This window comes from Cetorhinus maximus, chromosome 14 (genome assembly GCF_964194155.1).
Source record: "Cetorhinus maximus chromosome 14, sCetMax3.hap1.1, whole genome shotgun sequence".
NCBI classification, from domain to species: Eukaryota; Metazoa; Chordata; class Chondrichthyes; order Lamniformes; family Cetorhinidae; genus Cetorhinus; species Cetorhinus maximus.
The window spans coordinates 98,240,697-98,256,687 of NC_135892.1; the positions used below are offsets into that span (position 1 = coordinate 98,240,697).

The window sequence follows — 15,991 nt, forward strand, 5'->3', positions numbered from 1 at the left end:
GCCATTTATAAATCAAAAGAATACAAAAACCTTAATCATATGAGATTAAACCAAACCTTAATCTTGCATGTATATGTATATCTGAATAGGGTAGCTCACACTGCAACTACACTTGTGCATGATGCAATCACTCAACCTCACCTCTGATGCCCTTGATTACATAAAAACCTTTACTCTCTTTCCTGGTATGTCCTCTTGCTCCTTGAAGACTTTAGTGTATGCAGCCTTGTCATCATTATCCAAATCCTGATTTATCCATCCATCATCAAAACTGACTGCACCACATCCAAATGTTTTCAGCCTACCTTCTTCTCTACCACAATCTCCTTCCCTAGCCCTGAACCTACCTGTCTCCCATCTCTGCTTATGCCCTCTCTAAGCTAATCTCATCCATGAGGTCTACCTCCTGCTCTGCAAAACTGAGGAGCAACCAATTTTTTCTAGTCCCTATGATAGCTGACATTGTAAATAGTTCCACCTCTTTATCAAAACCATCAGAGCGACCACCTTACTCCTCAAAAACCCCACTCATGATCTTGGTCTGTGCAATTACTGCATCATCTCCAACTTATTATTTCCCCTCAGGAGACCATAAACTTCATCTCATATTTTAGTATAACTCTATTCTATCCTGCACCAAGTCTCACTTATCCATCATCCTGACTTACATTAGTTTCTTGTCATCCATCGCTACAAATTTAAAATTCTTCTCCTGTTATTGGAGAGAGAGAAAGAAAGAAGGGTGAACCAGACATGTAAATGTCATGACAACCAGAGCAGGTCGGAGGCTGGGTATTCTACAGCAGGACTAACCTTTTAACTCCCCAAAATCTATCCACCACTTACAAGGGACAGATTAGGAGGGTGATGAAATACTTTTTACTTGCCTGAATGAGTATAGCCATAACAACATCCGGGGCCAAATGGTGCACTAGATCAGCACCTCATCCACCAGCCTAAATCTCCATGTACTCCTTCACCATCAACATACCATAGCTGAAGTGTCTCCTATCCACAGGATGCACTGCAGTAATTCACCAAGACTTCATTAGTTGCCTACCTCCCAAACTTGCTGCCTCCACTAGCTAGAAGGACAACAGGCATATGAAAACACCATCACCTACAAGGTCCCTTCCAAGTCCCACGCTATCCTGACTTGGACATTTATTACAGTTCCTTCATTACCACTGAATCAAAATCCTGGAACTTCCTACCAGGATTATGGGAGCTCCTTCATCTCGAAAACTGAAGTGGTTCAAGAAGACGCCCCACCACCTCGGGACAAACTGGGATAGCTAATGAATGCGGCCTTGTCACCATTGCCCAAATCCTGGGTGTAAATGCTTAAAAATATTGCTAAGTATAGTGAATTGTCTTCTGCTGTAAATTAATTGGACGATGATGACATGATTTGCTGTGTAATATCCTTACTTATGAATGAATATCCTATTTCCATTGCTTGAGCTACAATGACAAGGTGACATTACAAGCTTCTGATAGTAAAGGGGAAAATAAAGTGAACAGCCATGTTTAGCTGGGCAGTCTGGCAGAAATATCAGAGAATCGAGTAAAGATGGGACTTAGAGAAGATGTTAATTAAGCTGGAAGTGAAGAATATGAAGCTGTGTCTACTTGCAGCATGTTCCTGCCAATTAGATATAAATCTGCAGAGCTACGCATCGGTCTTTTGATTAGTGCATGTATAAAGGTATCAGCCATTTCTGTCCTAAGGCTTGGAAAGTCCCAGGATTGAAATGATTTATGGTGGTAAAGTTGGCTGACCTCATCCAGGCAGTAATTAGGATGCTACCTTGGTTCCACTGGGCTAGAGAGGGAAAGGCATTAATCAAGGCTTTTGTTCCTGATCTCTACCCAATTACACCTGCCAGCAAATGCATTTTTCTGGACGTTGAGTAAAAACTAGTTTGCATTCAGCCGTGATTCCCTCCAGAGTTAGATAGGTTGATAACACTCTCTAGGCTTGCACATCAAGAATTAAAATTTAAATAATGGAGAGAGCAGATGATGCTCTTGGAGCTGAATGCCTGAGGAGTTGGCACCTCGAGGAGTGAAAAGGCAGAAGGGATACTTAGCTTCTCAAAGAACTTACCACTTTTGCATGTACAAAGAGCAGAAATAAAATAGCTCATTTACAAAAGCATTACAGGATACTTGTTTTGAAGATGTTCAGAGTAGGCTCTTTTCTTAAAGAAATTCTAACAGGACTAGACAGGGTAAATGCAGGAAGGATGTTCCCGATTGTGGGAGAGTCCAGAACCAGGGGTCACAGTCTGAGGACATGGGGTAGACCATTTAGGACTGAGATGAGGAGAAATTTCTTCACCCAGAGAGTGGTGAGCCTGTGGAATTCGTTACCACAAAGTAGTTGAGACCAAAACATTGCATGTTTTCAAGAAGGAGTTGAATATAGCTCTTGGGGTGAAAGGGATCAAAGGGTATGGGGAGAAAGCGGGAGCAGGCTATTGAGTTGGATGATCAGCCATGATCATAATGAATGGCGGAGCAGGCTCGAAGGGCCGAATGGCCTACTCCTGCTTCAAGTTTCTATGTTTCTATAAAACAATATTACCTCCAGTTCTTATGGAAAAATTTATATTGTGAAGACAAAGTATCTGTGGGTACTGATCAGGTTAGCCTTTATCCTCTGCATTAGCAGCACTAGTTTTTCATTTGTCTCATGCTCTGTCTAAGTTGATTGTAGGTTGTGGCTCTTCACACTATCCTTGGATATCAGTCTGGAGTTCTGCCCATGTGGACTTCCTACATCTTAGATGGCTAATAAGTCCTCAATACTGCATTCACTAATGCATATACAAGCTGTGTTTTTTATGTGGTTATGTTTCTCAAGTGTATTTTCTCCCTCGATTTGTTCTGGTCTTTCAAGAAGGGAGGGAGGCAGAAAACAAGAAACTACAGGCCAGTTAGCTTGGCGACTGTCGTGGGGAAGTTGTTAGAATCGATCATTAAGGAGGTTATAGCTGGGCACTTAGAAGAGGTCAAGGCAATTGGGAAGAGTCAGCATGGTTTTGTGAAAGGAAACTTATGTTTAACCAATTTATTGGAGTTTTTGAAGGAGTAACACGTGCTGTGGATGAAGAGGAGCCTGTAGATGTATTGTACTTGGATTTCCAGAAGGCATTTGATAAGGTGCCATATCAAAGGTTATTATGGAAAATAAAAGCGCATGGTGTAGAGGGTAACATATTAGCATGGATAGAAGTTTGGCTGGCTGGCAGAAAGTATACATAAAAGGGTCTTTTTTGGATTTGCAGGATGTGATGAGTGGAGTCCCACAGGGGTCTGTGCTGGGCCTCAACTTTTTACAATTTACATTTTGGATGAGGTGAGTGAAGGCATGGTAGATAAATTTGCAGATGACACAAAGATAGGTAGGAAAGTATGTTGTGAAGAGGACATGAGGAGGTTGCAGACGGATATAGATAGGTTGAGTGAGTGGGCAAAGATCTGGCAAATGGAGTTTAAAGTGGGAAAATGTGAAGTTGTTCACTTTGGCAGGAAGAACAAAAAAGCAGAGATTTACTTAAATGGAGAACGGCTGTATAATTCTGGGTGCAGAGGGATCTAGGTGTTCCAGTACGAGTCTCAAAAAGTTAGTATGCAGGTACAGCAAGTAGTTAGGAAGGCTAATGGAATGCTATCCTTTATTATGAGAGGAATTGAACATAAAAGTAAGGATGTTATGCTTCAGTTAAACAGGGCATTGGTGCAACTGCACGTCGAATACTGTGTACAGTTTTGGCCCCCTTATTTAAGGAAGGATGTAAATGTGTTGGAGGCAGTTCAGAGGAGGTTTACTAGATTGACACCTGGAATGAATGGGTTGTCTTATGAGGAAAGGTTGGACAGGCTGGGCTTGTTTCCACTAGCGTTTAGAAGAGTGAGGGGTGATTTGATTGAAGTATACAAGATCCTGAATGGCTTCGACAAGGTGGCTATGGAAAGTATGTTTCCTCTTGTGGGTGAGTACAGAAATAGAGGGCGCTGTTTGAAAATTAGGGGTCGCCCTTATAAGACAGAGATGAGGAGAAATTCTTTCTGAGGTTTGTGTGGCTTTGGAACTCTCTCTGCTTCAGAAGGCGGTGGAGGCGGGGTCATTGAAAATTTTTAAGGCAAAGGTAGATTGATTCTTGTTAGGCATGGGAATCAAAGGTTAAGACAACTGGCTAAGTTTGCAGATGATACAAAGATAGGTGGAGGGACAGGTAGTATTGAGGAGGCGGGGAGGCTGCAGAAGGATTTGGACAAGTTAGGAGAATGGGCAAAGAAGTGGCAGATGGAATACAACGTGGGGAAGTGTGAGGTCATGCACTTTGGTAGGAAGAATAGAGGCATAGACTATTTTCTAAATGGGGAGAGAATTCAGAAGTCTGGAGTGCAAAGGGACTTGGGAGTCCTAGTCCAGGATTCTCTTAAGGTTAACTTGCAGGTTGAGTCAGTAGTTAGGAAGGCAAATGCAATGTTGTCATTTATTTCGCGAGGACTAGAATATAAAAGCAGGGATGTAGGGATGTGCTGCTGAGGCTTTATAAGGCTCTGGTCAGGCCACATTTAGAATATTGTGAGCAATTTTGGGCCCCGTATCTCAGGAAGGATGTGCTGGCCCTGGAGAGGGTCCAGAGGAGGTTCACGAGAATGATCCCAGGAATGAAAGGCTTAACATATGAGGAACGTTTGAGGACTCTGGGTCTATACTTGATGGAGTTTAGAAGGATGAGGGGGGATCTGATTGAAACTTACAGAATACTGAAAGGCCTGGATAGAGTGGACGTGGGGAAGATGTTTCCATTAGTAGGAGAGACTAGGACCTGAGGGCACAGCCTCAGAGTAAAGGGAAGACCTTTTAGAACAGAGATGAGGAGAAACTTCTTTAGCCAGAGAGTGGTGAATCTATGGAATTCATTGCCACAGAAGGCTGTGGAGGCCAGGTCATTGAGTGTATTTAAGACCGAGATAGTTAGGTTCTTGATTGGTAGGGGGATCAAAGGTTACGGGGAGAAGGCGGGAGAATGGGGTTGAGAAACTTATCAGCCATGATTGAATGGCGGAGCAGACTCGATGGGCTGAATGGCCTAATTTCTGCTCCTATGTCTTATGGTCTTATGGTTGTCAGGGTAGATGGGAATGTGGAATTCGAAACGTAAGCAGATCAACCATGATCTTATTGAATGGCGGAGCAGGCTCGAGGGGCCGAATGGTCTACTCGTTCCTATTTCTTATGTTTTTACGGTCTTAGAAGCTCAATGCTAACTATAAAACAGCAATAATTTTCATTTATATAGTGCTTTTAATGTAGTAAAATGTCCCAAAGTGCTTCACTATAGTGCTCCTCTTTGCCAAGTACCAACATGTGTGAGAGCACTTGATGACTTTACCCCTGATGTTTCTGTCTCCCTGTGTCATGTGGCCTAAATCAGTAGTCAATTAAATATTTATCCAAAAACTGATCAGCTGTGGGAGTTTAAAAACAAGCTAACAAACGTTCCTGCGTATTCACCACTTTAGAGCAAGTTATACAGTTGGCATAATTTAACATAGGGTGACTTAATTTTGTACCCAACCCACACTGCATATTTTGGATCATTGTTATGAGGATAACAGTCTGAAATTGCTCCTGAATGTATAGTTTGACAGGCATATAATGGGAAAGTGGGCACCTGAGAAAAGACTGTATCTGGAAAATCTGGGGCTTGTCCACTAGGTGGAGCCATTGGCAAACTGATCAACTTCAAAAGTGCAAATTGTGTTTCAATTCATCAATTGCAAGGGGAAAATACTGCATCAAAAATAAGAGAATATTTTCAGATTAGTCAAGTACAGTGAAATGAGGAAAGGTGTGAAAAGTTAGTGTAATACCATGGGGGGAAATAGTCTTGAACCAGTAAGGTGGACATATATAAAATATTAGGAATATTGCTATCAGAACATACCCTATCAGAACATTAAAATGTTGGCATTTATCTTATTCTTTGCTACTGGTTGTTCCTGTGCTACTGAGGGAATACTTTAGCTATTCATTTGCACGATCGTACTAACATTCATTACTCATGATCATAGCTATCGCCAAGCTCTGCAATGCTTCATGCCTGACTACGGATCACTGATGGGTGAGAAGCTGAGGGTGTGGGGGGAAATCGGAGCGCAGGTGCAATGTAAACTTCTGTTACTTTCCTTCAAGTGTAGCATTTGAATGATGCTTTGGTGCTTATAGTAATGTTTGTTGTGCATTGCATCCAACAAGACATTAAATAGAGCTTTCTTGTGATGCAATAAAATAAAATAAAATAATCTATAATACAAAATGCTCCAAAATATCAGCATTGGATAAATTAATACCTCTATTGTCTGGTTATGTTTCAGTGCTGTCTTGCATACATTTTGGAATATTTTACTTATTTTTGCCTGCTCTACAAGTTTTTTTTATTTCCCCTTTGCCATTCCATCTTTTAAGAATATCTTTGTTGTAACTAAGCCATCTTCATTTCCTTGAGCTGCTCATATTTCTACAGAGTGTTTCTCAAGGCAGTTCATTCTTCCACCTAACTCCTAGTTACTCTTCAGTTAATGTTTGCCATTTTTAACACTGATTTTTTTTTTTGGAGGTCTTTGGGGAGGGAAATTTAAATGCTTATTCTTTCAGTGCAGATCTTAACAGAATATAAAAAAGGGAAACGGTACCTGCACTAATTTAGGGGAATGTTATGCGCTTGTAGTTGGGGGTAACATACTCGCACCCTGTTTCTGTATTTCAACTATCTGGTGTTGCTAATAATATAATTGAATGAATAGGAACCAAGGACCATGATTTCTGAGGTTTACTTGTGTAATACTATTTTCTGTTCTTCTGCTTAGAGACTGCATACTTTTAAGAAATTGCTTAGGTTGTAGTGAAGGGATTATGAAGACAGAATGCACAAACTTTGCATGTATTCCCTTGAGTTTAGAAGGTGAAGGGTAATTTAATAGAAGTTTTTAAAATGATGATAGTGAGATTTGATAGAGTCAATACAGTGAAGCCATTTCATCTGGTGGAAAATCCAGAACCAGGGGACAAAATGTTAAAATTAGAACTGCACCATTCGGGTATGAAATCAGAAGCAGCATTTCACAACCATAGTGAAAACCTGATATTCTTCCTGCCTAAAGGCTGTCAGTGCTGGGCGAATTGAGATTTTCAAGTCTCAGATCAATGGGTTTGTATCAGAGTGTCAAAGGAAAGGAAATGAATCAAAGTTAGGAAAATGGAGTTGAATTTGAGTTTAGCTTTAATCTAATGGTGGAACAGACTCCGTGGCTGAATTTGGTTTGCTCTTGTCCCTGTGTAACTTTGGAAGTCCCGTTATTAAAAAGGGCACAAGAGCCATAAGAAGCATGTAGTGTTGGTTCTCCAGTTCATTACAGGGGATGAAAATATTAGTTATACTAATTCTTGGTATCTGGGTGTCTGTCACCTGCAAGGCCGGCGTGTATTGCATATCCCTATTTACCCTTTCAAAAGGGTGTCTCCTTGAACCACTGCAGTTCATTGTAGCAAATAAATACAGCCAAGGACAACACATTTATCCAAAGTCTTGTTTTTAAACTGACAGTTCTTCAGAAACAAATATTCCAACCACAGATTTACTGTGAAATGCAACCTGTACATAATGCACCAGTAAGAATTCTGTTTTAAAACTAGGTTTGTATGAGTTGAAAGACTAATCTGATTCATGCCTCATGCTGGTAGTGTGAGAACACGCTAAGATTAATTTTTAAATGAAATGTGAAAATTGATTTATTTTGTCAGTAGATGTAGGAATAATTTTCCTTCCCATGTATCCTAACTGGTTTGTCTTATTTATTGTATTCGATGATGATGTTCAAAATAAATTTAATTATATTATCAGAAGTCTTGTGTAGTTTGAGAGTTACAAAGGTCTTTCTGTATTTGAAGAGTTAATCAGGGAGCAGCTCTCTTCCTCGGTGACAAATGAAGTGTAAAATGTACCCCTTTACAATAGCAGTCAAAATAATGCATCTCCTGTATGCTGTAAAACCCAGTAATTTGTGTCGGCCTCTGCTAGAGTGAAAGGAGATGTAAACTGACAACAAAAGAGCTACTCGAAGTATGGCAAATTGAAATGTCACTGAAAAATCTCCATTACCGGTATTGAGTGCATGGAATCTTGCTTGCACATGTTGTACGGTGGACTTCATAACTTTCCGACTTTAATGGATACAGTGTTCTGTATTAGCAGGATAATGTTTCAGTTAATGACCATGATTTATCATGCCTCCTAGTAATCTCTCCAGATGGTGTAGGTTTTCAGTGATAAGTGAACACACAATTTGTAATCTGGAAAATCCAGATACTAGTTCAAAGCATGCATTCAAATTTCTCATTTTTAAAAAATATATGTTTAATAAATAAATTCTCTTTCTCCCATGTCATTTATTAGACAAAGTAATTCCTGCGTTCATTTGACTAAATTTTGACCACTTCCTGTGACTTATCATGTAGGTTCATTGAGGGAATGTTTTTTTATTTATTTATTTATTTCATGGGATGTGGATGTCACTGGCCAAGCCAGCATTTGATTCTCATCCCTAATTGCCCTTGAACTGAGTAGCTTACTAGGCCATTTGTCTTGAAAATATAATTTTCATAATATTATTGTAATTTATTGTAAAGGTAGATTAATAGTGGAGTTTGGATTAGTTTCTCTGTGTGTAGGTGTGTGTGGGTTTTGATTTGAATTACAGACAGCTGGTCTGGGCGCTTTGATGTATCAGAAGAGAAACTAAGTTTGAAATGCTAAATACATAAACATGGCTGAAGTTTTAGAATGTGAGGTGAAGAATGTTTGCATTTTTAGATAAACCAGAGTAGTGAATTTCAGATTTGGTAAGGTGTTACACCTAGCACACAGAAGCTAAACCAAACAGTGTATTTATTTTTCGCAAAGATTACTGATAATGAGTGCTATGAAGGATTTATATTATGGATAAAGTAAAGTTGCAAAGGCCTATTGGAATAATGGGATTTACACTAAAAAGGAAGAAACATGTATTAAGGAGATGAGGTTATGTGTAAGGAAAGAAGGCATTCTAAGGTCCAATAAGTGTGAAAAGCCTCCAGCCTCCATGTACCAAGCTGCTGTCTCTAGGAACCGAAGTTAAGAGAATTAATTTTAAATATCACAGTCCAGGGTATTGTGTGCTTTGCCTGGGTCTGTTGAAATCTATGTTGTTTTATTGTAGCCTTAACGGAGGTTTAACTGGAAGTTAGATTAATTAGGGGAGCTAGGAGTTGTTATAGCAGTGATTTGTAGACCTATGTATGCGCTTTAAATCATTTTTATTAATAAATGTTTAATCTAGTTTTGTTAAAAAAACCTCGAAGACTCGGTGGACTTATTACTACTGACTTCAAGGCACACATCTCGAAATAAAAATACAAATTGCAAAAACGGTTGTGGTAGCTGTTTCAAGTTTCCCTCTGGGATTTGAGAAACTTAGCATTTACCATTCACTGTGCCATAACACATTTCAGAGGGCAGTTAAGAGTCAACCACATTGCTGTGGGTCTGGAGTCACATGTAGGCCAGGCAGGGTAAGGACAGCAGATTTCCTTCCCTAAAGGGCATTAGTGAATCAGATGGGTTTTTACAACAATCAATAGTTTAATGGTCACCATTAGACTAGCTTTACTTGAATTTAAATTCCACTAGCTGCCATGGTGGGATTTGAACCGGTGTCCCTAAAGCCAAAGCCAGAGCCTCTGGATTACTTAGTGACATTACCACTACACCACCATCTCCTCCATGTTTTTCACTATTAATAAATAGATGGCCGTAATTCAATTTTGTCGTTGTTCATTTGTTTAAAGGCATTTCATGTTCAATGTATAGTGAAAGTGAGCTAGAAGTAGCAAATATAATTGCTGTGGTAAATTTATTTGCTTTTTGTTGAATGCAGTGTAACCCAATTGTAATTTCAGTTTTCATAATCTGGGTTGTTATGTATCTTTAATACTGAAGCTTTCCTGGAAATCAAGATGTTGCATGTCTTTATTTGAACTTTTCAGTTCAACGTCTCATAGAGATAGTTGGAGAGTTCTACCGTTTCATAGCTCAGCTTCTGACTTCCAAAAGCAGTGTCTCACTATATTAAACGCTTATTTCATCTGGTAATTTATCCTTTGCAAGACATTTTTACCCAGTTAGCGAATCAGCAGCAAAATTACATCAAAGGCCTACAGTAAGAAAGTTTATGTTCGTAACATTATCACATTTTTAGATACTTGCCTGGTTAGCTCAGAACAGATTTTGCCATGAGTTATAATGGGGTAGAGTTTCCACTTTCGGGATCAATTGGGTCATTGAGCACAAGTTGCATTGGCTCCGTTATATTTCAAGTTTCCACTGAAGTTCATTTGCGTAAGTACATGGAAAATTTTATGTCTGTATCAGTCTAATAGAACATAGTCCTATATATTTTTCTGCATTCAAAATATTCATTTTATTTATCAGTGGTAACCTTGTTCAGTGTTATTAATATAACTGGAAATGGGTTTATCACAAAAATGTTTAATAACTTTGTGATCCTCCACCTGTGAGTAACCTTGTTTTTAATCACTGAAAAAGACAAGTCACTTTCTTAGTAAATTTAATATTTTTTTAAATGCTAAGACTTTTAAAACATGCCTACTATTCCATTGTGGTAATGGGCTCCATTTCGAAGACCCTCTTTGAACGGCCACAATCAGTAAAAATTCGTCATTGTCATTAATTTGATTTTGGGCTGGTTTTGGGCAAAATGATTTTTTAAGCAGTATTAAAGATCCTACTTATGTTTGACATATTTTGTGTTTAAAATCACCTGATCTTTTGGGCAGGTAGTACTGATTTCACTTGAGTTGTGCTAAAAGAATGAGCGCAAACTAGGAAAAACTCTACCTCTGTTTTTAATATGGTTAAATTTGTTGCACAGGGGGCTAACTTCTACATGGGCCTAAGACTCAATAGCTGGGTTAGCAGACAGCTTGGATGAGAAACAGCTAATTGCTTTATCAATTTGAGGTGATGTCATTGGTACATTTCAGAGAGTTCACATACATTCTTTGGACTGGTTAATCTGCTCTTGTTGGTTGAGGAAAGAATGTTTGAATAATGCAATCGGATTTCTTGGTCCACCTAAAATAGATGATCCTCAGTTTAATTTCATGTCTGAAAGCTAATGCCTCTGATATTGCAGCACCCTCGTAGTGATGCACTGAAGTGTCAGCACAGATTATATGGTGAAGTCATTAGTGTTTCTCTGCTGTGAAATATGACGATACTTAAAATTGAATCTTTGTTTTTTTTATAAAGGGAACTATTCATCCTTTCCACAAAACTCACAGATCTCTAGGTGGAAAGTTTACACAAGAATTCCTGCTGGTGGCAGCTGACAGACGGGTAAGTGGTGTACAAAACACGCACCTAGTTACGATAGCCTTGTTAAGTTAAAGTGTTTATTCCTTGTGTAATTGTAGAGGTTGCAGGACAAGTTTTGATAATCAAATGTCAGTTAAAAAGGGATAACTTATTTATTTGAGACACCCACGTCAGTTAGTGGGTAATTCGGAATGAGGTACTGGGTTGTAACCTAATTTAGGTAGTGACAGCACATCCTGGAACTGTAAGCATTGGCTGTGAATTTGCAGCTGTAATGATGGCAAAACAGTCTGCATTCGCTGCCATCACTGTGTAAAATAACAGTAACTTTAATGAAGAAATCTAGAAATTACTGTCATGGATGCCCTGTTCCTGCAGTGTGTACTTTAAAAAAAATCTTTGGGATGTAAGTGTCTTTAGCAGGGTGAGCATTTGTTGCTCATTGCTAATTGCCCTTGATGGTGGTGGTGAGTCGCCATCTTAAACTGCTGCAGTCCGTTTGGTGTAGGTACACCTACCGTGCTGTTAGGAAGTGAGTTCCAGGTTCATGACCCAGCGATAATGAAGGAACATCGATACAGTTCCAAGGCAGGGTGGTGTGTGGCTTTGAGGGGAACTTGCTGGCGGTGATGTTCCATGTGTCTGTTGTCCTTAGCCTTCCAAGTGGTAGAGATCGCAACTTTGGAAGGTGCTGTCAAATGAACCTTGGTGAGTGTATCTTGTATATGGTACACACTGCTGCCACTTTGTATCATTGGTGGAGGGAGTGAATGTTTAAGGTGGTGGATGGGGTGTTGATCCAGCAGGCAGCTTTGTTCTGGATTGTGTCGAACTTCTTGAATGTTGGAGCTGCACTCATTCAGGCAAGTGGAAAGTATTCCATCACACTCCTGACTTTTGCCTTGTAGATGGTGGACATTCTTTGAGGAGTCAGTAGGTGAATTACCTGCTCTTTTAGCCACAGTATTTATATGGCTGGCCCAGGTCAGTTTCTGGTTGGTGGTAGCCCCAGGATGTTGATAGTGGGGAATTCAACGATGGTAATACCATTGAATGGAAGATGGTTAGACTCTCTTATTGGAGATGGTCATTGCTTGGCACTTGAGTGGTGTGATTGTTACTTGCCATTTATCAGCCCAAACCTGGATGTTATCCAGGTCTTGCCAAGTCAGACTGCTTCAGTATCTGAGGAGTTAAGAATGGAACTGAACACTGTGCAATCATCAGCAAACATCCGCAGTTCTGACCTTAAGATGGAGGAAGGCCATTGATGAAGAAGCTGAAGATGGTTGAGCTAGGACATTACCCTGAGAAACTCTTGCAAAAATATATTGGGGCTGAGATGGTTGGCCTCCAACAACCACCCGCATTCTTCCTCTTTGTGAGGTATGGCTTCAACTACTGGGGAGTTTTTTTCCCCCCGATTCCTATTGACTTCAATTTTGCCAGGGCTCCTTAATGCCACACTCAGTCAGATGTTGCCTTGATGTCAAGAGCAATCACTTTCACCTCCTATCTTGAATTAACTGTTGCAGTCTTCACATATGCAATCGACACACTGTCGCTAGTGTGAAGTGAAATTCAACTTTTTACTCACTATTCTTGCTACAAGAATCAAAAACAATGTTGAGCCCTGTTTGACCAAGAGTAGCTGAGTTTTTAACAATTTAACTATTTCATAATTACTACTGAGCAACCTCTTCAGCCCTGAATAACTAATTTTATAAGTGTGGGGTCTCATTCCCTTAGAAGAACATTTAAAAATTGAATGATTTTTAAAATCATTTTTATTTCTTTTTGAAGTTCATTTGATATTTCAGCTTCTCTCTTGTCCCATATATAGGTCCCAATCTTTATTTCACTTCCTGTACAATGATTAAATGATCCATTTTAAAATGAATTTTACTTCCTGCTTTGTTGCAGAAGAATTCATCAACTTAACCGCTGGTCAGCCTGCTCTTATTTTTTGATCCCCTAAAGATAGTTCCATTTGTCGCTTTGGACCTATCTATCCCTCAGACACTTTATTTTACTTTTCAAAAGCTTTAAGAATGTATTTCATAAAGCTTAACTAACTTCGTTTTTGAGCAAAGTATAAAAAACTATCTTAACAGAAGCCACAATGAAAATAGTTCAATTAATTGCAAGATTAAAAAGCCATTTTAAAATAAATTCCCTAGGCTATGCACATTGTGACTCAGAGGGTAGGTATCAGACCTCATAGAAATCATTGAAAATTTACAACACAGAAGGAGGTCCTTTGGCCTGTTGTGTCTGTACTGGACCCACTCTTGTGTCTTGGATAATGCCAGCAGCAGATGAGCAAAGCTGAACTCTGATTTCCCTTCTCCGTGCCAACTCCCAACACATTTAGGTATAGTCAGGAAAGCAGTGGTTGGTGGGCAGGAATTTGGAGGCAGGCGTCTCGGCAATTTCTTGTTACCAGCTGCTGTACCAATCTACCGACATGTTCTGTCGGAGATTAATCACACCAAGACATCATTAATACATAGAAACCCCATTTATTACTTGTGCACAAAGGAGAACAATACAGCGAGAGCTATTGTACTGTCTCAAAGTAGAATACACAAACACTTGCTTAAAAGCATTTTACAGCCAATCAGTAAATTTTGCACAACTCAATCCGCTTATTTGCATAAGTTTACTGACCAATCCATGTTCCAGTAAATTTCCATTCCCATCACAACAGACATTGTGGTTACGCAAATGCTTATCACAACTTTGATTACATTCGGCCTGAGAAAGAACAACATGGAATGTCTCAGGGCTCATCCTACAACAGTGGTCAGACAAGATGGTATTGTTCTTCAAGGTTGCAGTATTTTTCTCTTAGGCCTAAGCATTTAATTCAATTTCTCCATTAACCCTTTCAGTACTAAGTGGGTACCCTATTTGCCTAGGCCACCACAGCTCCTCCCTCCAGCCTATATTTGGGGCCGTGGGGGCAACATCTGCCACCATTTAGGCCAATTAAAGTGCCAACTGAGGACACATTATACATGCTGTCTGGATTGTCCCCTGATGCGCTAGAGCTCATAGATGAACTGGTGCTGTCCTCCTGGCTGCAGAGCCCGCTTGCTGCCCTTAATCCCGAAGGTGCCTGCTTAAGTGGCCACCTTCTCAAATCTCCTGCAGGGTCCCATCACAACCATCTCCAGGTTCACGACCTGGGAATTCAGCCCAATGTTGGGATCAGGACCCTGGAATTAAAATATGGCCCGCAGTTTCCATTTTTCCTGTGCCTAAAAATAAGCCACACTCTTGACAGTGTTGGCTGATTGATAAACTCTAGTTGTCCTCTTTGCTGCTATCACCTGTATGCATTGCTTGATATTTTTCGGTGCCTGCAGTAGGTGGGATAAGGTTCCCCATTTGACCTAAACTCAAACTGAGAGGCCTCTTATATTTTATCATGCACAATGTATTTCTACTGTTTATTTTCCATTTGTTTAAAGGCCAACAATGCCATGCTCCTAATGATCGCTGAGATATGCATGAAAATGGACTTGGATAATTCATCTGTTCTTTCTCCATGGACAAATTCCTAGGCTCTACTTGGCACTTCTGCCTGACTGGCTTGAACTAATGAAGTTAGTCATTGGGGAACTGCAGGCATGAATCCACATCCTACTGTTCCATAGTGCTGCAGGTCAGCACACAAATTGACCCAACCCCTGAAACTTTCTTCTTTTGTTAACTTTGTGTCTGCTGCCCTGGTTTTCAAATTGTACCAATTCATTTGAGTGGGCAAAATATTTTAAATTGGAACCATGAGGTGATTTGGGTTGCTGCCAGTTGTGTTCGGCAGTTGAGTAACAGAGTTGAGAATTCAAGTAAAATAACTCATTTACTTCTCTCCCTTTAACTCCCCCTCTCACTTTCTTAGCTAAATGAGTTTCTGGTATGCACAGACACAGTTTCATTCTAAAGCAGCCAGCATACATGTCAAGTGTCCAGCTAATAAAGTTGAAAAGTTCAGAAAATCCATTTCTGCTTGCTTTATTACAAATCGGGCTCTGTCCATATCCATCCTCATGCTGGTTGCCTGAACAATGTTGAATTTTCCACTGTTTCAGACCACACTTTCGTTGAGCTGAACAGCAGAGTTACTTCTGTCAATTAAAAATGACAAGGAGCAAACTTAGTGCAAGATGTTGTGCTCTGTTTCAGTGATGTTAATACATTTTTTCTACTTCACAGTCTTGGAAGATCTTACTGTTTGGATTATTGAACTTGATTTGCACTGGCTTTCTGCTGATGTGGTGCAGCTCTACAAATAGTATGGGTAAGTAAGAACTTTCTGTATCACTGACTTTTGCATTTAATTTGGAAAACAGTCACTGAAATTTGTGTGCGTCTCATCCACCAATTGGTTATCCTTCATATTTGAGCTTATTTTTCAACCAAGGTGAGGTTTGTTACCTATATCAGCCTAGCTTGATAAATCTATCCATGTGACTATGTTCCAGAAGTGTCAGTGAATAAATTGGAGCAGAAGAGTTTTTTTCTCTCCT

General features: G+C 39.8%; 1 protein-coding gene across 1 annotated transcript in view; it reads left to right on the plus strand.

Moving 5' to 3' along the window:
• The window catches only part of slc30a6 (solute carrier family 30 member 6), a 148,721-nt gene that overhangs the window by 13,007 nt on the left and 119,723 nt on the right, over nt 1-15,991 (plus strand). The window contains exons 3-4 of the mRNA XM_078557300.1: nt 11,391-11,477; nt 15,678-15,762. Coding sequence (XP_078413426.1) covers nt 11,391-11,477; nt 15,678-15,762 — 172 coding nt within the window. The remainder of the gene's footprint in view (nt 1-11,390; nt 11,478-15,677; nt 15,763-15,991) is intronic.